Source organism: Etheostoma spectabile, chromosome 11 (genome assembly GCF_008692095.1).
Source record: "Etheostoma spectabile isolate EspeVRDwgs_2016 chromosome 11, UIUC_Espe_1.0, whole genome shotgun sequence".
NCBI classification, from domain to species: domain Eukaryota; kingdom Metazoa; phylum Chordata; class Actinopteri; order Perciformes; family Percidae; genus Etheostoma; species Etheostoma spectabile.
The window spans coordinates 19,682,847-19,706,834 of NC_045743.1; the positions used below are offsets into that span (position 1 = coordinate 19,682,847).

The 23,988-nt window shown below is 42.8% G+C and overlaps 1 protein-coding gene, 1 long non-coding RNA gene and 1 pseudogene across 2 annotated transcripts in view; 2 read left to right on the forward strand and 1 right to left on the reverse strand.

The window, feature by feature from the left end:
- LOC116697909 (uncharacterized) overlaps positions 1 to 11,329 on the forward strand; it is a 20,716-nt gene extending 9,387 nt beyond the window's left edge. The window contains exon 2 of the long non-coding RNA XR_004334077.1: positions 10,565 to 11,329. This is a non-coding gene — a long non-coding RNA (uncharacterized LOC116697909). The remainder of the gene's footprint in view (positions 1 to 10,564) is intronic.
- Positions 1 to 11,329, forward strand: part of LOC116697905 (secreted frizzled-related protein 3) — a 19,348-nt gene extending 8,019 nt beyond the window's left edge. The window contains exons 2-8 of the mRNA XM_032529531.1: positions 1,191 to 1,439; positions 2,688 to 2,723; positions 2,874 to 2,933; positions 5,205 to 5,270; positions 7,527 to 7,731; positions 9,387 to 9,450; positions 10,484 to 11,329. Of these exons, the coding sequence (XP_032385422.1) occupies positions 1,191 to 1,439; positions 2,688 to 2,723; positions 2,874 to 2,933; positions 5,205 to 5,270; positions 7,527 to 7,731; positions 9,387 to 9,450; positions 10,484 to 10,528 (725 nt within the window). The 3' untranslated portion in view covers positions 10,529 to 11,329. The remainder of the gene's footprint in view (positions 1 to 1,190; positions 1,440 to 2,687; positions 2,724 to 2,873; positions 2,934 to 5,204; positions 5,271 to 7,526; positions 7,732 to 9,386; positions 9,451 to 10,483) is intronic.
- Positions 1 to 18,885, reverse strand: part of LOC116697906 (dual specificity protein phosphatase 19-like) — a 40,866-nt pseudogene extending 21,981 nt beyond the window's left edge.
- Positions 18,886 to 23,988: the final 5,103 nt, after the last annotated feature.

Consider the following 23,988-nt stretch of genomic DNA (forward strand, 5'->3'; position numbering starts at 1 on the left):
TAACAGAAGATGGAAATCATTTCAAAAACATTTTAGCTATGGTTGTTTTTATTGCTAACGTTAGCTCAAAACGCCATTCAACTGACAACCTTTGTTGTTTTTGATGCTAACTTTTAGCCAGCAGTGAACAGTCTTTGTTAAGTAGGTCCGTTTTTACTGTATTGACATTACGGAAGTTGTAATGTTACTTGTATTCTACATGTAACAAGTGACGCATGCGCGACTCACATCTTCACTCGTCGCAAAGTGACACATGCGCGACTCAAATCTGCACGTGACTAACATCGGGGAATGACAACCTATGAACTTTCTATAATAAGCCGACTTCCGGCAAGTCCCAGAGCTGAGGTTTTGCAGTAACGGCAGTGGAGTGGTAACATTACAAGGCACAGAGCCGGCCGGTAAATGAGTCAAATTACCTTAATGCTTCATCCACACACAACATTGATATCGCCATGAGTGACGGCTTTGTTTGGCTCGTTTTCTGTGAGCGATATGGCGAGGGGGTAACAGTCCACCGCCGCCATGAGGAACACTCAGAGACCTAAAGCATTGATAGTGTTCGTTAAAGTTTAGATTTGCGTACACAAAAGGTTTTGTAAAGCCATTTTAAAGGAGACCTATTAAAAATCGTTTCCACGTTCATGCATATTGTTGTATTATTTGTCAAATCTTAAATAATACAACGGCTAGGGGGGGCTGTGGCTCAGTGGTAGAGCGGTTAACTGCCAATCGGAAGGTTGGTGGTTCAATCCCTGGTCCTGCAGTCCCATGTCAAAGTGTCCTTGGGCAAGACACTGAAACCAGATTACACCGGACTACACAACCGGACGTGTTCCGGCAAGAATGTGATCTGAAATTTGGTTAAAAGAAACTCAAATTTCTGATATAGGAACTTCTTCTAAAATGGGTCAAATGGGTCAAATCTGCACGTGACTAACATCGGGGAGTGACAACCTATAAACTTTCTATAATAAACCGACTTCCGGCAAGTCCCAGAGCTGAGGTTTTGCAGTAACGGCAGTGGAGTAGGCAACAGTAACATTACAAGGCACAGAGGTCAAATGGGTCAAATTTGACCCGAGGACAACAGGAAGGTTAAATTGACTCAACTCAATATATTATAGATATTCTCACTGATCAATTAGAGAAACTCTCGTTAACACTCCTGTGTTTTCCGGCCTGTTCAGGTACCGGCTGCAGTCCGGATTTGCTCTTCTTCCTGTGTGCCATGTACGCTCCCATCTGCACCATCGACTTCCAACACGAGCCCATCAAACCGTGCAAGGCGGTGTGTGAGCGGGCAAAGAATGGCTGCGAGCCGGTGATGAAGCGCTACAACCACAGCTGGCCCGACAGCCTGGCCTGCAGCGAGCTGCCGCTGTATGACCGCGGAGTCTGCATCTCACCGGAGGCCATCGTCAAGGCAGACGGACCAGGTATCACTACGCTATTTGTATTATTATCATCTGTAGTATGTTTCTGACTGAGATTTGTCTTCCAGGGCAGCTGAGGTCAAAAACATGTTGACTGCTTTGTACAAGCGGGTGAAAAAGCTGAGACATGGCTAAGAGAAAGTAAAAATGTAGAAAAGGGAAATGTAACTTGCTCAATAAACCAGGAGAGTCACCGGGGATATTTTTTTTTCTACGCTGATCCGAGTATTTGTTCCATTTTTTTGGCATGTATCAGATAAGTACGATATTTAAGAATTGTAACACGCTACACTTTCTCCAAAGAAAACACAGTTTTCCCAGCTTAGCTGAACCCTATCGCTGTTCTCGATCAGGTTTCGTCTCTCGGCAGCTTGTTTCTGCTCCATCCTGGACAGATAGTGTGAGTCATTTCCCGTCCGACTTCACTTCCACTGACTTTCTCAAAGAGCTCCTTGATACAGGCGGCCCACTCCATTTTTTTACACTCAATAAAACCCTCACTGTCCTCCGCTTCTTTAAACAGGTCCTGGAACCAGCAAGTCCTGGAAAAAAAAAAATCAAACTCATCTCAATCTCCTTGACCTCCGTAACGATACACCCACGTGTCTCCGAGCGGCCGCGGCTCAGCTGGGTTTGGGGATTTTCCCTCGGTGTGATTTGTTGATTTGCTGAGGTTCAGCCACGGTTTGATCGCTCCCATGTTATACCAGGGATTTTCAGCAGCCAGCCAAAGTTGCTGATTCTAAGGTTTGTCTCCGGTTGGAATAGAAATCTAAAGCAGCCACAGACCATTTGTCATAAATCACTGCTAGCTGTGGCATTTAGAGACCAAAAGCACAAAGTGAAACCACTTAAGTAGTCTTTCACCTGGTGGGAACCTGATGGGGGGGACAAGGTGTGGCTTTGACCAACTGCTACTTTCCTTGTTTGAAAGCCATGATGTCTCTCCTTCATGGGTGGGCCAAATTCTCTGGGTGGGAAAAGCAGAGAAAGGGGAGGTAACTTTGCCCCTTATGACATCATAAGGGACAATATTCCAGATCGGCCCATCTGAGCTTTCATTTTCTCAAACGCAGAGCTCGGTTTACACCTGTTCCCATTTCTAGCCACTTGGGGACCAAAAGCAGGCTGGGGGAACTCATATTAATGTTAAAAAAAAACTCAGGGAATTTTTCATGCCATGGGACTTTTTTAAGGTGCTTCGATATTTGCTATTCTTTGCCACTGAGCAGCACCTCTCTGTCTCTGTAGATCCATACTACCAGGACCCAGCCAGGTGTAACCCAGGTGAGACTGACCTTTGAACATCCTTTCCATATATTAGGTTGACTTTAATCACAAACAGCATTTTTGGTGAATAAAACTGACATACCCATGCACATGAACAAAAATCAATTTAACCAGTTTCTCTTTTTCCTGGGTTTGATCCTCTGACAGAATCCAGTCCAGACTTCCTAATGGACTCCAACAACCTTCACTGCAGAGGACCAAATGGAGGTAACCTGTCAGTTTACTGGTTATGGCTAGAAAAGGGATACAGCTACGGCATTTAGCTGAGAAAGAGACTGTTAAGATTAGGGACCAAAATGACCAATCGTGGTTTGAATTAAAGCATTTCTGAGGAATAAACACGCCTTTCTAGATTTGTAAGACGACGTTCCACTCCCGGGACGGCTCCGGTGCTGTCGTGTATTCCACCGGATTTCACTCTTTTCAGCTGGATGTCCGTTACCTTTCACTTTCTTTGAGTTGTAATTTCAAATTCCGGTGGATTTGAGGACTCTCTGCAGGGTAAATCCGTCTGCATCTTAGCACCGCCCATGACGATTGTCATTTTTTAAAAGAAATTCCAGTAAACCAGAGCCCGTTTTTCTCCCATCCCAGAATGCTGTGTGGACAAACCAGACGCTCCTCCGCAACGTTTTGTAGGAAGGTCTGACAATGTGAGACTAGATTTTGTGTAACTTCCGGGAACAGCTCTATCCCTTTTAGCCCAAACCCTGTTTACCGGTCTCTACCTCTGTTCCTGTCTGGGCTACTCCTCTGTGGAGGGGCTCGGCTTTTAGAGGACCGAGAGTTAAATAAATAATAGTTCCAAAAAGATCCAAATTCATGATCAATACCTCTCATACCTGCACATTAACCCTTGTGTTGTCTTGTCGACCATGCAACTTTGTTTTTCTGTGTTGAAATTTGAACATTTTGTTGTTCTTTTATCTTCTTTTTGTCAATTTTATTCCAATTTATTTTGTCACAGTTTACTATTTTTTTGTCACTTTTTTGGCCTTTTTGTTTTATTTTTATTACGTTTTTTCCGATGTTTTTTTTCCCAACTTCTTTGTCACCTTTGATGTTTTTGATGGGGATTTTTTTGGTCACTTTTTTTCAGCATTTAATAAAATAGTTTTGTTTTTGTTTTATGCGTTTTTGTAGCTTTTTTGTCATTTGTCACTTTTTTCCAATTTCCATTTGTCATAGTTCTGATATAGTAAGTTTTTTGAAAACTGGTTCAATTTGACACAAGAACAGCAGGAGGGTTAAATAATAAAGCCAACGCCAGCAGCCTCTTAGCTTAGCATAAATAAAGGGAAAAAAACAAGCCTGCTCTGGACTCCAGAGGTAACACAACCAACTGACCAACCCCTCTAAAGACTACTAATTAACACTTTAAGTGATCATCTCACAACCCGAACGCGCTTCAGATGGAAAACAACAGTTTTTGCTAGATATGTGGAGATCTCAGCCCCCCCCCGTGTTGAACCTAAAATTGCACCCTTTACATGGCGTATCATTTGTTTTATGAAAGTCTTATTGATTTGTGGACAATGATATGACTGAGGCTAGCTTGTCTTGTTGTTAAATATACTGTTTATACTATTTTAATTGATTGTGAAGTACACGCAATTAGAGCTGGGCAATATATCAATATTATATCAATAACGTGATATGAGACTTGATATCGTCTTAAATTTTGCATATATCGTAATATGGCATAAGTGTTGTCTTTTCCTGGTTTTAAAGGCTGCATTACAGTAAAGGGATGTCATTTTCTAAACTTACCAGACTTTTGTAACTGTTCTAATATTTGCCTTTACCCACTTAGTCATTATATCCACATTACTGACGATTATTTATCAAAAATCTCATTGTGTGAATATTTTGTGAAAGCACAAATAGTCAACCCTACAATATCGTCGCAGTATCAATATTGAGGCATTTGGTCAAATATCACATTAGATTTTCCCCATATTGCCCAGCCCTATACGCAATGTTATTGACTTTAAATCTTGCTAGCATATTTTTGTTTTTAGCAAATCATGATCGCATTACATATTGCCACATTCATGTCATATTTAAGGAACTGTAATAACAAGTCTCTGACTTGTAAACTCTGATCAAGTGGCTGATCTGAAAGCTTTCTAAAAGCGCTGATATATCCAACCTTTGCTTGAAAAATGCCCAAGTGTCTGAGAAAGCAAACCAATTTGGACACGTCATGTCAGTCTGTCGTTCAAGGTAAGTAAACACAGGTTTAATAATTACATTGGCTATATGCTCAACCTGCACACAACCAACAACCATCCTGAGTTAACCCTAACGCTCGCAGTTCCTACACATTGGGACTCTTTCCAGTGCTTAGGATTCGTCCCATATAACACAAACACAAAGTGACAAATTCAGTCTGGAAACATGGACTTTCATAGGTCCTGAACACAGTTTCTGTCTGTCTGGTTTTTACCCACTTTGTGTTTGTTTGTGTGTCTGTAGATCGCTGTAAGTGTAAGAACGTCAAGATGAATTTGAAAAACTATGAGAGGAACAACTACAACTACGGTGAGTCATCTGGGACACATTGATCAAAAATATTATTGATGAAATAAGTTTGTTGATTTGAGCATTGAATTCTCCCCCATAGTTTATCCCACTGAGGTGTCTGTCTGTGTGTTGGGGTTTCCAATTTTGAGCGGTTTGGATATTAATTATTACATTATTATTACTTTTAGCTGACTCTTTTATCCAAAGTGACTTACAGTCGCTACATATCATTGCACACCTATGGAGCAACTAGGGGTTAAGTGTCAGGGACACCTTGGTGGATTTATCGGAATCAAACCCGGATCTCCCACACCAAAAGGCATGTGGCATATCCACTGCACCATCACCTCCCCCACTAATAAATAAACTAAACAACCACACAATAAAGACTGAAGGAAAACAAAACAAAACGCTGCCATAACGCTGGCTCTTCCGTGTCTACCTTTCACGATAAAACACTGAAATGTAACAAAACAAAACCTCCCTATTTTCATTGCCTTCCACATTTTCTTCCTGAGGTAAATGTCTCCACATTTTAACTAATGTGACATGCGGGACACGACCCCTGTTTTCCTGGGTGAGACTCCTGTGTTTGACCCATCCATCCACCCCGCCGACCAAACTCACTACGCGGATTTTTGCCCTTTCATACTCGCTACGGCGTTGATTCACACGAAATCGCAAGGTAATGTAAGTCAATGGAGGCCGAATGGTGCTGATAAACACAAAGAGAGTATGTGTCTTGATAACACGCCACTGATGGCATATGCATTGGCGTGTCATACATGCACCATTTCATGAGATCAGTCTGGCTCTTTACTTCCCTAACACTTCTGCTGGACTACATTCTTATTTTAGTATACGAAAATTCTTGAGCAAATTCTCTCTCTCAAACTTGATTTTCCTCCTTCGTGTAGCGGGAAAGATTTTGGTTACTTAGATTAAATTAGACCCACTGAAGCTAAATGCCCAGAAAGGCTTTTCCACATGATTAAAGAGCGCACGCAGGCTTGATTTGCCAGATCCATCACAGATTTCCATGTGGACTTCCTGAGCTCACTAATGCTTCTGGCCACAGAATCCATTTGGGGTAGATTTGATTTTTAGTTTTTTATTTTGTCTTTCAGCCAGCCATCATTAAAAAACAAGAGCTCACTTTCAAAATATTCAGATGTAATGACAACGGAGGAGTTCAGTGAAGCGTGGGGGCACATCAGAGTGCACAACAAGGTGGTCTTTATAAGTTGACAGCTGCCGCTCTCTTTGCTAATTAACACTGGTTTTACAGTCTAATCCAGCACTGCTACACCACTTTGGTACTGGTCTCGCATTGCCAGACCTTCCTCCACAGCGCTGCAAAGGAGGGACTCGCCGGCCAAAAGTTGCAAGGATGTTTTTCACTGCTCACAGAGACTAGGGGGGAGCGAGACAACCAGCATTCAACTCGAAAGAATTCATTTAACCATCCCAATGACTCAGAAGCTGTTCGGTTAAGATAAATGACGCCACATAAAACCTGCGTAGTTCCCCTTTAATCGACAGAGATGTGGTTGTCAAGAAATCTGTAAAACTGAGTTTCTCCACAAGGAATCCTGCAAAATCACCACTCTTGTGTTTACCAGAAATGTATTCCTAAATTTCTTGAAAAGAAGTCATTCAGGATGAAAAAGCATTCAAAAAAAATAAAAAAAAATAAAACTGGACTGATCGACCAAACATATCTGACTGGACTAAGACCAAAACGACCGATTACTCGACTAATCGACTAAAGAGGGTGCGGCTTTTTCTCCCTTGAAAACGACATTTTACTTTTTAGAGAATTCCTGTTTAAATAAAATCGAGATGTCCCGATACCATTTTCTTTCTTCCTGATTCCGATACCTGAACTTGCGATTTCAACTTTGACCTAGTTGCCGCTGAACGGCTTCCTAGCCACACTCGATGACCTTTGCGCAGAGAGCCAATCGCCTTTGTGTAGGCGGCTTTAGGGTAAACTTTGTGAAACATTAAAAAAACAACGAACGCTGTTGAACTTTCTTTTATTATCCAGTTTGACAGTCATTCATAATGGAAGAAGAACAAAGTACTTTTAAAGTAGATTTTCTTTGGGGCTAAATTACATGGTAGCGGATCGGTGCATAGACTCCAGTACTGGCCGATACAACACCAGCCTTTTAGGCAGTATTGGAGACTTTACCGATACTGGTATCGGAACATCTCTTAAATAAAGGCTGAATGAATGAATGACTATAGGGTGTTGCCTGTGTCCTCCAGTGATCCGAGCGAGGGTGAGGGAGGTGAGGAACCGCGGCCTGGAGCCCACGGCGGTGGTGGAGGTGAAGGAGGTGTTCAAGTCTTCGCTGGTCAACATTCCCAAGGAGACGCAGACGCTCTACTACTCGTCCTCCTGCCTGTGTCCTCCACTTGTTCCTGGGGAGGACTTCCTCATCATGGGCTACGAGAACGAGGAGACGTCCAGGTAAAAAGTGTCTGGCGCCTTTTTTAACTTTTTGTTTTAGGTGTTTTAACCTTTTTTCAAAACCTTTTCTAAAAATTCTTTTAAGATGTCAGCCGCTTTTTCTGTATGTTTTTTTTTTTTTTTTTTTTTTTTTTCTCAATGCTTGGTTTACATTCATTTGCGAGTTTTTTTTATTTTTTTACTTTTTCCGTCATCAGGGTCAGGAAAGTGGTTAGATGTGGTAGATAAATGTCCAGCCGGTCGATACGATCTTTAACTCCTTGGCTACGAGAACAAGGAGACGTCCAGTTAAAAGTGTTGTCTGGCACCTTTTTGAAACTTTTGTTTCAAGGCTTTCTTCACACTTATTTTAAGGTTTTTTAAACTTCCCCCCCCCCCCCGATGCTTTTATTTACACGCTTTCTTTAAGTTTGTTCTGCCTTTCTGTACTTTTAAAAAAAAAAAAAAAAAAAAAAAAAAGTTTTCCTCCAGGAAAGTTGGATTAATGTCCAGCCGATAACTCAATGCAGGATCTTTTGGGTAAAGCATGTGTCCAATCTGTGGTTATCAAACTTCAGCCTGATCTGCAGACTTTACTTTTACTAATTCGCTGTTAAAATAACAATGAAATACTGTGTTACTAACTTTAGACCAGGTTTTTGTTGGTCAATGGTGCAATCACTTCCCGCTGCCTAAAGATAGCAATACACCCAGAATGCACCTGAACACGCCTCCCTGTAGGACCAGCACGCCCATGGATGCACAGACGGGGCCGGGTGCATTTGCTATTTAAACAATGTGGGCGCTGGATGGGAAATTGACAACTGTGTTGGTCTTAAACTAACTCTGACAGTCGGGCTTTGCGCTGTGCGTGCAAGACACTATAGTTAGTTTGTTCTGGTCTGAATAAGTGGAGTTGTAAAACTTGGAGCAATTTCCACTTGGTTCGGTTTCGTTTTACGCTGAGTAAAGTCCAAGCGAACCGAAATGCGTCATTACAAATCGTGCAAGATCGTTATGTACACATACGTAGTTGGGTCAGTTCCAAGTCGGATCACGTCCAACTACTACCAAACCACTCCAGAGTTCATTTGAAAGCGTACCAAGGTTGTTTGGACCACTTTTGGTGCACATCCAAATGGGAATGCTGCATTCACACATTACATTGTGTCAAAAAGCGATGCTTGGTTATATGCCTTTGCCGTTTGTTATTGACGCAAAACATCTCCTTTAGCATCATATCTAGACACCACTAGTTGGGACTCTTGGCGTCACAATTGGACGCTCTTGGGACTCGGGTCTAACCCTTGAGCGGCACAAGAACTAGACAGTTGGGTTTAGTGAAAGATGGTGGGTGGGGTTTCAAAATGTACGTTTCAATTAAACGTAGGACAAGAACCCTGTCTTTGTCTTGTGTTGTTTAACACATCACCCGCCCCAACCATTCTCCTTATGCAGATTTTCGGTCTTTCATAATACTCTCTACCATTGTCTCTCTTAATACTACGTCATCTTCCTGCTGCTCCGCCCAGTGTGTTCCATAAAGACGCTAAAGGAGGATTTTTGCGTCTGTATTTGACGCTGAGAGAGACACTGAGGTTTTATAACCTTGTTAGCTAGAGTCCCTTTTACTATGAAACCCTGTGGGAAACCTCACTCTGTATTTGTGGTTGCAGGTTGCTCCTGATTGACAGCTCCATTGCTCAAAGGTGGAAGGAAAAGATGGGCAAGAAACTCAAGGTGCGAGAGAGAGACACTCACACTCTCTCACACCCACACCACACACACACACACACACACACACACACACACACACACACACACACACACACACACACACACACACACACACACACACACACACACACACACACCACACACACACACACCACACACACACACACACACACACGACACCCACACCACACACACCAAAAACGCGAGCTTACGGTGGAACGCTTTTTAAAGGTGCCCTGCCACACGTATTTCATTACTTAGTGGCTACCATGGAAAAAACATCGTTAGTACTTTGTTTTTAGCCATTCTAGCGTGGTATAGAAACTTGCAGGAAGACTCGGCTTGATTTGTGCCAGTTCTCATTCAAATTCAACGCGCTACGCTGCTTGAGTCTGAATGGCTAAAAGCCAGCCAATGGGAGCCTGGATATTAACATCCTTTACCCAGCGCAACTGGGCGAGCTCGTGAATAGTAATGAGCTCAGGCAACGTGACATCAGACTGACCAGCTGTTGTGATTGGCCAGATTTCTCCTCTTACTTCTTTTCAGTGGCCAGAGCTGACAGGAGGTAGCAGTTCATTTTCACATTCACCACATAACTCAAACACATATGGGCCGGACATATGTAAAAGCACTGTTTTGTGTGGCAGGGCACCTTTTAAGTTAAATTGTACTGAACTGTATTTCATGCATCTTGTTGCATCAGCTTAATGTTAACATTTGAATGCAAATTTGGGTATAAAATAATACTGTAGGTAGTTGTAGTTGTTCAGTCCATTACTTCTAACAGCTTGAAACAAATGTATAGAAGGAGTGTCTTTCACGTGATGCCCCTCTGGCCCAAAAACACTTTTACTATCAGAATTTGATCCATTCGGTCGGATAACATTTTGACAAGTCAACAAGAGACACTATTAAATCATTTAATCCCCATTCAAGTGAGCGGAGTGCCTTGAACGCTGTATCCAGATTTAATTTTACATCCATGGTTTAGGTGACCGATCATTCACTTCACTTTGTCTCTTTTTCTATTCAGAGATGGGACCAGATCGTGCGGCGGAAAAGCCAAAGTCGCCACTGAGATCTGAGAGCGTGTGTTTGAGTGTGAATGTGTGAGAGTGTGTGTAGATATTGCACTATCACAGGCTGTTGTAGCTGAATGTAGTTCATCTCTTCATCTATCAGACTGTTTGAAGTCTGATTTCTGTCAGTATTTTCTTTGCACAAATGTATGTGTGCGTGTGTGTGTCTGTGTGTGTGTGTCTGTGTGTGTGTTTGTGTGTGTCCGTCCGTGTCCTACGCACAACATGACACTTTTTGTGGAACAAATGTTTTCTTTTAAGTGTTAAGTGTTGGCTCCACAGCTCCTCTCCATGGTCACAGTCTCTTATAATCCCGGATGTTGGCCATGTGACTTGCAAACAATGTTTAATTGAGGACATTCAAACAACACAAAAGCCATTTGGACTTGGACATTTTGGACTATGACAGATATGTAGTGATGACCTTAACTTCAATGAACTCCAAAAAAAGGAAAGAATAACATTCACAGCAACAGGAGCAAGAAGACCATCTGCAACAAGAACAGCAGAATGTGGGCAAACAGAGTTTACTTCTTCTGTATTGTTGGATGTGGCGTTGTCTTAGATTGTACAGATGTACTTAGTGAAGTGTATAGAGACAGGGAGCATTTAAGTCCCGCCCCCACCGGGGGGGAAAACAACCCTCCGCTCTACATCGACTTGTTTTAAGTGAATGTTCCCACCGCGTCAATTACGTCTGCTAGCAATCAACAGAAACATGCTTAAAAGCTGCGTGTGGTGATATTCACTACCAACAATGTAAAGAACCCAGAACTTAAGTTTTCATAAGCTGCTGACCTGAAAAACTGAGCTTTACTGAAGACAAAAGTGGAAACAGACGTGAGGAACCAGCAAAGAGAATGAGGAGACACTAAGCTAACGGTATGTCGGACGCTACGTGCGTTAGCTCAACTTAGAGACGTATAGTTAGCCTAAAACTGACATTTAGATATTTGACATGGTAACAAAATGCTTTAGCTTAACTTACAGACATACATATAGTTAGTCTAAAACTAACATTTGGATATTTGACTTAAATGCATGCAGCTTTTAGGCATGTATCTGTTTGCTAGCAGACAAAATAGACAAGAAGGAAACCTTCAGGCAATACAAAGCTAATGGAGAGATGTCGTTGTCTTTTGCTCCAAGTGAGAATGTAAGTGTGAAATTGAACACTACCGTGGACTATATGCCAATGTTGTTTTCAATAAAAAAAATATTTGCACAAAGCGAGCCAATCCACTTTTCCATGTTAAGATCATTAAAATGAAAAAAATAATGTGACAAAAAGAAATCAAGGGACATTTAGAATAGATCAAAATGTGTGATTAATTGCGAGTTAACTACGACATTAAAGTGATTAAATATTTTAATCGTTTGACAGCACTAGTCCAAACACTTTGGAACTTAGAAAACAACTGACCAATAATTCGTTGCTAAACAGAAATATACAGGGGGGGGTTCCTTGTGCCTGGAAGCCCTGGAAAGACCTTAACGTTGCCCAGGAAACCTAACGGCAACTGGCTGGAGAGAGATGGACGACACACAGCAGAGGGCTGCAGGTCGGATCCGAACCCGGGCCGCTGCAGGACTCAGCCTAGGTGGGGTGCACGCTCTTACTGGGTGAGCTAGAGGCCACCCCTGGCTGAATTCTACCCGTGCTACAGTACACCACACTACAAACAAGGGCTGTAGTCAAGTCCGCCATTGTCGAGTCCAAGACCAGGACAAGTCAACCTGTATTTGTCACAAACTAGTTCAGGCCTGTTGCTTGTCATTTTCTCCAAACCAACTGTCATGTAACTATTTTCTCCAAAAAGCAGAGCGCTCAGTGAGCCTCGGTGCAGTCACGCAGCGACACAGTCGAAACAAAGTGCCATGTACAAATTATAAATGGCAGCTTAGAGTGGGAGGGAATCCACGCTAATGTGCCACCGTCCGTCCACGCTGGCACTGGAACCAGAGACGACGAGGCCAATAATCATTCATCTCCAACGAGCGCTGAGGAGACGAGCGGCGACATTTAGAAGACAAAGTAAAGAGAGACAGATTTGGGGGGGGGTTCACACTCGCAGTCAACAACAAGTGGAGCTTTTGCCAGAATGACAAAATGCTATATGGACAGTCGACAACCAATCTGATAAGAGCTCTCTGACCTTGTGCCTGTGGCCTAAATGAAACGGATTAATACCTGATAATTGAGGTGTATGATGCGGCCAGGTGTATACCAGGCGACCAATGATAACGTCTGTTCTAGATGGAGTTTGAATTAAAGTAATACCTGTTGTCTGAACGAGCGTGCGTTATCTATTGTTTTGAAAGAGGAAGTTACTTTAGAACAAAAGCGTATAGTGCTGAACTCAGTCAAGTCCAACCAGAATATTTGGCGAGTCCAACGGGCGAGTCCGAGACACCGATTTGGAGCATCTTCTTACCGGACTAAAGTTAACCCTTGTGTTTTCCTTGGATCAAATTTGACACATTTTCAAAGAATTTCATATCAGAAACGTGGGTTCCTTTCAATCAAATTGCCCAAAAATAACATGGACATATGGTAAAAATGAATCATTATTTTCACTGAATTTTGGGTGTTTTCTTTTTGATTTTATAGCATTTTAAAACTAAACTTTGACATTCCCTTAACATCCACCGATCGCAACTATCGCTCAAAAATAATTAATAATTTCAGCTTTTCTTAAACTCAAATGAGGTATAATGTCATTATGTCAATGTTTAATGACCATGATTATTTATTTATTTTTAAAGCATTGACAAAAGCGTTTATTACAAGAGTTAAAAGCATCAAAAAAGTGACAAAAACGTCTAGCATTTTGACCCGGAAGGACAACAAGGTTCATGGTTTACAGGAACATAACACAGGGATAAGTTTTCCTAATCAGCAAACTGTACTAGTGGAAGAAAACCAAATGGCTCGGTCATCTATACACAAAAATACGCTTTCACAAATGCACCTAGATGAGCAGAAGAGTCCTATTTCTCTCAGACATACATCACTATGCTAACTGAAAGCTTATAGTGTTGCCTCCTACAAAATATACTTACATAAATTAAATGACATGATTTTTAACTGACCTTTAACAAACTACTATTCATTAACCTATTCAATCAAAATCACTTATTTATCTCAATTCACACAAACCAATAAACAACAGACTGTTAATGTTTGAAAGTGTAAAAAAAAATAATAGTAATCAGCACGCAAACAACTTGCTTTTTCTCCTTTGTGGTGCAGGGAACCGCCCCGAAGAAAATGAAAATTCCCGCACACACTGCACCTCATCTGGTTCACTTAGGACCTTTCCCAAGGCACGTACGCACGTAGACAAAGATTGATAAAGGTTCTCGTAAAAGCAAGACGTCGACAACCAATAATAACCAATAAAGTGTAGCCAGCATTGTTGGCAAGCATCAAGCAAGGAGAACAAACGCGATGAAATCCCTCGTGCCAACCTGCCTTTGTGCGACCATACTTTACAGTTCAATTTTTATTGTTCTTGTCTATCAGACTCTGTTAAAAGGAAACAGGATAGACAATGGTAAAAATATTTGAAAGGCCTTTTATGCAGCGGACGTGTTTAGTTCTTTGAAAGTAATATGTGCAATTTGTATTGTTCTTATCCAGCCGATTGTTAGGAAGAAACTATGATAGACATCCGTATTAGATGCAAGGTTAGTTAAAAGGCCTTCCTATGCACCAGACATGTCAACAGCATAGTATGAAAAACACAGGTCGGCTGATACATTAATGAACCTGAAGCAGCTAAATGGAATTCAACTATCATTAATTTAAGTATCTAAACTTGTGCTTTTCCTACTGTGAGATGTCCAAATGTCTATGTTGGTCATTTGATTGTGACTTACTGCTGTCTGAACACAGCTTCTGCTCTCATTATCACACGGTAACTGTTCATGTAAACACAGTAACTCTCAATAGTACACTACTTTTTACTTAACAGCAGTTTGAACCAATAAAACAGATTTTAGACAACATTAAAGTTGAAGTGTGTTGGTGTTTGTGTCTGGAAGTCTCACTGTCACTACTAACTGTGTTTAACTTCCTTTACAACCAAACTGCAGCCATGAAAACTAAATCCATCCACCCACCCACCCAACCACCATCCATCCATCCACCCACCATCCATCCATCCATCCATCCATCCATCCATCAGCTATACCTGGAGCCAGTCCCAGCTAACATTTTGCAAGAGGCAGGGTACACCTGGAAAGGTTGCCAGTTAGTCCCAGCACTGAGACATAGTGAACCTAGAGCATTTCTTCTCCTGTCCCAGAATGCATCTGTGGTGTGGCCAGACCTTACTCCACAGCGCTGTTCAATTTTCCTCATTTCAATTTAGTGACGCATAATTCATAAATTCAAACTTAGCCACGCTAAGGCTAAGTTTGAAGTTATGAGGCGCTCGTGCAACCGACTTGGTGGTTAAACATTTTCTATGAGACACACAACAATGATGACCCGTAAAAAATGTGAACGTTCGTTTTAAAATAAGGCGGAAATAAATCTTCATACTACAGATAAGAGTATCAAACTAGAAGAGGAGAGGAGTTGAACCTTTAGACCTTCAGCATTTCTCCCTGATGGGAGTAAAGTTTGTTTAACAAAACAGAGCAGCAGCATGAAGTGTGTGTGTGTGTGTGTGTGTGTGTGCGTGTGCGTGTGCGTGTGTGTGTGTGTAGGCCCGTTTCCAGTAGTTCCTGCCTACTAATTTCCAGCAGTGTTTTCTCAGCTGCCGTTTCCATGAGAGAGAGAAGAGAGAAAATGTTTTCCTGGATTTGCTGCTACTACACCTCCTTATCCTCCTCCGCTCTCTTCCTCTCCTCTCCTCCTCCGCTCCTCTCCTCCATGTTGACTTCAGCTGACTGAAAACACACCTGGTGTTGGTGCAGCATAAAGGTGCAGTCTGTTCGCCGAGGCTGAGTGGTTCTATTCATGTCCCCGAGGTGCTGAGACAGCAAACGGTCACACAAAATATTTTTCATACTGACTGACCTTGTTGAAAGCACTTAAAGCTGCATGAAGTGATTTTTTAACACTAGAGGGCAGACGAAAACAAACAGCCAGAAGCCTCGATATACTGCATCTACTCATCAATTCCTTAAGGCTTGTTCACCTCACTGCAGACCACTTTCTGTTCACTAGTTGAGTGTCAATTCAATATTGGCTTTGTACACCCAGTTTTGGTCCGATATTTGGTCGTGTTTAGTCCTAGATTGGGCCGATATTTGGTTGTGTTTAGTCCTAGATTGGGCCGATATTTGGTTGTGTTTAGTCCTAGATTGGGCCGATATTTGGTTGTGTTTAGTCCTAGATTGGGCCGATATTTGGTCGTGTTTAGTCCTAGATTGGGCCGATATTTGGTCGTGTTTAGTCCTAGATTGGGCCGATATTTGGTCGTGTTTAGTCCTAGATTGGGCCGATATTTGGTCGTGTTTAGTCCTAGATTGGGCCGATATTTGGTCGTGTTTAGTCCTAGATTGGGCCGATATTTGGTCGTGTTTAGTCTGATTGGGCGATATTTGGTCGTGTTGTCCTAGATTGGGCGATATTTGGTCGTTGGTTTAGTCCTGAGTGGGCTGTTTATTGTCGTGTTTAGTCTTAGATTGGGCCATATTTGGTCGTGTTTATTTCTGATTGAGCCCAATATTGGTCTGTGTTAGTCCTAGATTGGGCCGATATTTGGTGATGCTTTAGCCCTAGTTTGGTCTTCTATCCCTTTGGTGTTATATCCCTGTTTCAGTCCAGGGTTATCTGTATTTTAAACTTGGTTAAGCCTAAAATTGAGTGGTGTTAAAGCCATGCTTTGGTCTAATATTCTCTGATCATTTAGCTGTGAAGAGTTAGGGGTTTGCTGTATTTTTTATTTCTTTGAAAGCATCTAGAGAAAGACGTCCAGTACATCAAGTTTGACAAGCAAAAACTTGTTGATCATCCGTGTTAAACTTTACATCTGTTAATCAGAGCACAGCGTCGCGGGAAGCCCTGCTGCTGTCCAACTCAAACACGCACAAGCAACGCTTCGACAATCCAACACGCAAAGTTATTCCAATCTGACATCATTGTGTATACACACACACACACACACACAGAGTAATACCAGGTTGGTTACCACAATACCTCAGCGAGTGCTTGTCCAACTTGCTGTTCCATTTCACATCATGAAACAATAGAGAGCGTGGTTCCAGTGGTTTATGGAGCAGTGCTGCGTCAATGCTGACCTCCTCCTGCCCACAAAACACAGAAAAGGGTGAGGAGGAGGGTGAGACAGAGAGATATACAGAAATGCCCTGCTCCAATAACACTCAGAAGTGGAAAGTACCTGAGGTCATTCAGATAATTACAGTATGAGAAAACATTTTTAAGTTGTGGTATTTCCACTTTGTGAGACTTTCTACTGCTTAGTCCAGTCCGTTGGCTGGATTGTATACTAAAAACAGACAAGAGCGCAGACCTCCGCCAAGGCCGTGCCCTATTTGCACTGTTAACCAAAGTGAAAAATAATTTGTTTCTACTCCGTAATCCAAACTTTAATGGGTTTTTCCTTGGCTCGTACTTCCCCCTCTTTCGGCAAGTTTCATGAGAATTGAGCCAGTAGATGTTTTATAATCCTGCTGACAGACAGAAAAACAACAAAGATTGATCACTTTGCTGATGATATTATTTAGTTCTTATAAAAATGTATAAGCAATGACAATGTAATTCCTTCAAAGGATGTCAGTGTGGTCGGTCCACCACTGTTAGATGGATTGGTCCAATAGTTGGTGGTGTTTAAGCCCTGGTTTGGCCTAATGTTTTTTAGAAATGGAGTTCATGTGTTTGGATCATTCATGTTCCCCTCAGGATTTATAATAACTGTGGTGATGATGAAACTGATTTGAAAAGGCAGCAGTCTTGTTGTTGTGAATGATTTGGCACTTTCTGTTGGCTTGTATGATGCTTTGTTGAATGGTTTTGTCTGTGTTTTCATGTTGAGTTCTAAAGTTTGCATTTCACTGGATGTATCTATTGTCAAGTTTGTTCTGTACCTTTTTTATGTATTTGTTGTTGAGTTTTATGTATTATAAAGGCCCATCTAGGGACAATTGTTGAATCATACAAGTACCTGGGAATCATCATTGATAACAAGTTGACCTCTGAACTAAACACAGACATGATGAGTAAGAAAAGTCAACAACGTCTCTTCTGTCTAAAAAAGCTAGCTAAGTTTCAAGTGGACAGATCCCTGATGACATTGTTTTATAAATCTTTTATTGAGTCTGTCTTTACCTTTTCATGTATTTGCTGGTATGCTTCTCTGAGTTTAAAAAACGGAAAAACAAATTAGCAACGGTAATTAAAGTTAGCAGCAAAATCATTGGGATTCAGCAGATGACACCAACTGATCTGTATAATAGACATGTGCTTAAAAAGGCAGAATCCATCATGTCCGATAGTTCTCACCCCCCTGAATGCAGAATTTAATTTGCTGTCCTCCAGGTCCTGTTTCAGTCAGCCACCAGCCAAAACTAATAGGTATAAATTCTCCTTTGTCCCCTCTGCTATCTCTCTGCTTAACACTGGAAAGAATAGGTAACATCTGCACATAAGGTACACTGGGACTTAAACTTTTAATGTTGTGTATTTATTTTCTCCATTTGGTTTGATACTGTATTTTAATTGATGTTGTCGTCTTTGTTGTCATGTACTGTGTGTCAATTTCTTGCTACTGCAGCAAAATGAATCGCCCCTCGGGGACAAATAAAGGTCTTGAAGACACTGCAATTGGCGTAGGCTGTAAATGCTATGGTACGTGGAATAGGTGAATGCTACATACTTGTCCCTAAAAGTCAGATTTTTCATCTGGCGCCATTATCATGGTTTATGACCAAATAACTGCAGTATGCAATTTTATGAAACTACATCTTTGGCAATGCACAAATGTAATGTGAGGGAGAGATATACTTACAAAAAGCAGGCTCACTGGTAAATGGGTTTATAATATTTTTTGCATGTTCCAAGACAAATGTTTTGTGTTTTGTGTGTCTGATTTCACTGGCTGAAATAAGCGTATGCGCAATGCAATCTGTGTTGGTTTACCGAGGTTGTAAGACTGAGGCAGTAGCATGATTTTGTGATCGTTTCTCGACCCATCTGGTCCAAATCTCATTGAGTGAATTACCCCACCATGACATCACCATAATCAGATACAAAAACAGAGACAAGACAGACACAAAGGACAAGAACAGCAGAGTATTTTCACTCAGAATCATATCACTTACATTATAAAAATCCATCTTTAAACACAGCCAAAGGTCCTCATCCTCTCGTCGGCTCACCATTTCTGAAAAAGAAAAGAAAACAAACATGGAACACAAGTAAGAGAACAGTTTAATCTTGGACTTAGCTCCTGCGCTAAATTTATGCACACACATTTTTCACATTAGAAATGTGAAACCAGTGTGCAACGGTTTTAAATTTTGCCTGTTGCTGGTCTGAACTCTTTGCAAAACACATTTAAGCTTTTCAGAGCAAGCAACAGTTATTAGAAAGTAACTCAAAAGTAGTGTGAAGCATTACAATTCAGAGACAGTAATATTGTAATATAACGAGAAACTCTCAAACGACAGAAACCAATCTATAATGTATTACATTCTGGAAATAACTTGCCCAACACTGGTTATAAGCAGATGTTTTCTTTCACCATAACATCCGTGTGATAAACATCTGAATGTTCTGTTGTGTTGAGACTCCTCTGCACCAGTCTGCATACTGAACTATCTGTTAATCAGTGTTCAGGTACTTCCTGTTTCCTCTTGAACTCTTTCCCAGAGGAACAACTGACCAGAGAAGCAACAGCGTCGCCTGCTGGCTCAGATGGAAACACACAGCCATGACAAACCATCAGAAAGCTGCAGCACTCTAAGGACGTTTTCATATTCGGTCCGTTTCAGCCCTCCAAAACAACTCAGACCTATTAGTCATCAGCATTTTTTTGCTCTTATATAACACTCTGGTCTTATAGCCATGGTTTGGTCCAGTATATGCTGGAGGTTTAGCCCTGGTACGGGCTACGGTTGACTGGACCTTTAGCCCTGGTTCGGGCTACTGTTTTAGTGTTGACTGGACCTTTAGCCCTGGTTCGGGCTACTGTTTTAGTGTTGACTGTACCTTTAGCCCTGGTTTGGGCTGCTGTTGACTGGACCTTTAGCCCTGGTTTGGGCTACTGTTGACTTGACCTTTAAGCCTGGCTTGGGCTACTGTTGACTGGACCTGGACTTTTAGCCCTGGTTTGGGCTACTGTTGACTGAACCTTTAGCCCTGGTTCGGGCTACTGTTGACTGGACCTTTAGCCCTGGTTTGGGCTGCTGTTGACTGGACCTTTAGGCCTGGTTTGGGCTGATGTTGACTGGGCCTTTAGACCTGGTTTGGACTACTGTTGACTGGACCTTTAGCCCTGGTTTGGGCTGCTGTTGACTGGACCTTTAGGCCTGGTTTGGGCTGCTGTTGACTGGGCCTTTAGACCTGGTTTGGGCTGCTGTTGACTGGACCCTTAGACCTGGTTTGGGCTGCTGTTGACTGGACCTTTAGGCCTGGTTTGGGCTGATGTTGACTGGGCCTTAGAACCTGGTTTGGGCTGCTGTTGACTGGACCTTTAGCCCTGGTTTGGCTACTTTGACTGACCTTTAGCCTGGTTCGGCTACTGTTGACTGACCTTAGCCTGTTTGGCTGCTTTTGACTGGACCTTTAGGCCTGGTTTGGGCTGATGTTGACTGGGCCTTTAGACCTGGTTTGGGCTGCTGTGGACTGCCTTTAGCCCTGGTTTGGACTCTTTTGACTGGACCTTTAGCCCTGGTTTGGGCTGCTGTTGACTGGACCTTATGCCTGGTTTGGGCTGCTGTTGACTGCTTCTGGCCTTTAGCCCTGGTTGGCTGCTGTTACTGACCTTTAGACCTGGTTTGGCTGCTGTTGACTGACCTTTAGGCCTGTTTGGGCTATGTTGACTGGGCCTTTAAACCTGGTTGGGTTGCTTTGACTGGACCTTTAACCTGGTTTGGGCTGCTGACTGGCCTTTAGCCTGTTTGGGCTGCTGTTGACTGGACCTTTAGCCCTGGTTTGGGCTACTGTTGACTGGACCTTTAGCCCTGGTTTGGGCTGCTGTTGACTGGACCTTTAGGCCTGGTTTGGGCTGCTGTTGACTGGGCCTTTAGACCTGGTTTGGGCTGCTGTTGACTGGACCTTTAGACCTGGTTTGGGCTGCTGTTGACTGGACCTTTAGGCCTGGTTTGGGCTGATGTTGACTGGGCCTTTAGAACCTGGTTTGGGCTGCTGTTGACTGGACCTTTAGACGTGGTTTGGGCTGCTGTTGACTGGACCTTTAGACCTGGTTTGGGCTGCTGCTGACTGGACCTTTAGCCCTGGTTTGGGCTACTATTGACTGCCTATACCCTGGTTTGGGCTGCTGTTGACTGGACCTTTAGGCCTGGTTTGGGCTGCTGTTGACTGGGCCTTTACCTGGTTTGGGCTGCTGTTGACTGGACCTTTAGACCTGGTTTGGGCTGCTGTTGCTGGACCTTTAGGCCTGGTTTGGCTGATGTGACTGGGCTAGAACCTGGTTTGGGCTGCTGTTGACTGGACCTTTAGACCTGGTTTGGGCTGCTGTTGACTGGACCTTTAGCCCTGGTTTGGGCTACTATTGACTGGACCTATAGCCCTGGTTTGGGCTACTGTTGACTGGGCCTTTAGACCTGGTTTGGGCTGCTATTGACTGGGCCTTTAGACCTGGTTTGGGCTGCTGTTGACTGGACCTTTAGGCCTGGTTTGGGCTACTGTTGACTGGACCTTGACCTTTAGCCCTGGTTTGGACTACTGTTGACTGGACCTTTATCCCTGGTTTGGACTACTGTTGACTGGACCTTTAGACCTGGTTTGGGCTGCTGTTGACTGGACCTTTAGCTGGTTCGGTCCAATATATGTGAACACAGGGCTGCCAACTTTTCCAAAAACCTTGGAGTGAGATTTGGGGGGGCCAACCCATATTTTGCCGCGTACAAAGCAATTTCTTTGGGTCTTTATCCTTTAGGGTTTAAATTTGGATTTGTTATATGTGGGGGGATGGGGCTCTCCCTAGGGGGGTCTGGGGGTATGCTCCCCCAGGAAAAAAATTCGAAAAATAAACCATTAAAGGGCACTTTCTGGAGAGTTTTTTTGCAAAGAAAAATGGAGAAATCCAGTCTTACATGATATGTGCAAAACTGTATGGTTAGGAGCCTTTGCATTGTTGTAGTATCAACAGGTTTTAGGGCATTCAGCATTTACATTATTAACTTCTTATGAATAAGAACTGACCCACACAGTGCCAAACATATTGAACCACATAAGAGACAGTAGCATATGTCAGCAACAGCTGAGAAGATTTGGGTCTGTGGTGAACAGGTCCAGGGTCCCAGGTATAGGGACCAGGACCCAAGTTAAATTAATGATAGGGATCAACTAAGACCACTGAAATTCTAAAGAATGAGAACCACTGAGTTACATAATTCATCCTTAACCTTTGTGCCAATGTTCAGAATGTTTGGCCCTCATCCTCTGTACCCAACTTAATGTTTTTACTTTTTTGTGAAAATAGACTATTTGTTCATTTTAAAAAACATCAAATTATTATTACAGTTACATTTAGAGATGCAGAGGTTGATGCACCAATAGTGGCCCAACGTTGCAGTATTTATATATAATATATAATATATGTATATATATATATATGTATATCACTCACCGGCCACTTTATTAGGTACCCCCATGCTAGTAACGGGTTGGACCCCCTTTTGCCTTCAGAACTGCCTCAATTCTTCGTGGCATAGATTCACAGGTGCTGGAAGCCTCCTCAGGGAGTTGGGTCCATATTGACATATGGCATCACACAGTTGCCGCAGATTTTCGCTGCACATCCATGATGCGAACTCCGTTCCACCACATCCCAGATGCTCTTGGATTGAGATCTGGTGACTGTGGAGGCCATTTGAGTACAGCCAACTCATTGTCATGTTCAAGAAACCAGTCTGTGATGATTCCAGCTTTATGACATGGCGCATATCCTGCTGAAAGTAGCCATCAGAAGTTGGGTACATTATGGTCAAAGGGATGGACATGTCAGCACAATACTCAGGTGCTGTGGCGTTGCAACGATGCTCAATTGGTACCAAGGGGCCCAAAGAGTGCCAAGAAAATATTCCCCACACCATGACACCACCACCACCAGCCTGAACCGTTGATACAAGCAGGATGGATCCATGCTTTCATGTTGTAGCGCCAAATTCTGACCCTACCATCCGACTGTCGCAGCAGAATCGAGACTCATCAGACCAGGCAACGTTTTTCCAATCTTCTATTGTCCAATTTCGATGACTTGTGCAAATTGTAGTCTCAGTTTCCTGTTCTTAGCTGAAAGGAGTGGCACCCGATTTGTCTTCTGCTGTGTAGCCCATCTGCCTCAGTTCGACGTACTGTGCGTTCAGAGATGCTCTTCTGCCCACCTTGGTTGTAACGTTGTTATTGAGTCACTGTTGCCCTCATCAGCTCGAACCAGTCTGGCCATTCTCCTCTGACCTCTGGCATCAACAAGGCATTTCCGCCCACAGAACTGCCGCTCACTGATGTTTTTTCTTTTTCGGACCATTCTCTGTAAACCTAGAGAGGTTGTGCGTGAAAATCCCAGTAGATTAGCAGTTTCTGAAATACTCAGACCAGCCCTTCTGGCACCAACAATCAGCCACGTTCAAAGTCACTCAAATCACCTTTCTTCCCCATACTGATGCTCGGTTTGAACTGCAGGAGATTCTCTTGACCATGTCTACATGCCTAAATGCACTGAGTTCCGCCAGTGGATTGGCTGCTTAGAAATTAAGTGTTAACGAGCAGTTGGACAGGTTACCTTAAAGTGGCCGGTGAGTGTATATTATGTATAGCTCAGATGTTTTGTTCACCAGATTTCTGCCATATTTACAACTTGTGCACAACTCCTCCCATGTTCCGAGATGTGGAGAGTTGTAATATAGTCTGCGGGGCATGTCATTGCTCCGCTGATATGGTGGATCTCATTCAGACCGTCCCCCCTTGGTTAAAAAAAACAAAAACAAGACAGATCCCATTTGGGTCTCTGGTCTCTGACAGAGTTTAGAGGTGGCCGTACGCTGCTCATTATCGGAGGTCTACGCATTCATGCAACGCGTCACTGCCCCCAGCAGAGCGAGTCCACTACAATGAACTGAAGTTGCTCCACTACCAGCCGCGCTGCTCACCTCTATTGTTACAGAGAGAGTGGACACGAAGCGACGGACGGGTCTGTGATACTCAGAGCGCATACCTGAAGCCGGGGAAATGCACCTGGGATGGCTCGTGAACATTTTTTTCTCATTTTGCGACAATTTGAAAATTCCACAGACAGGG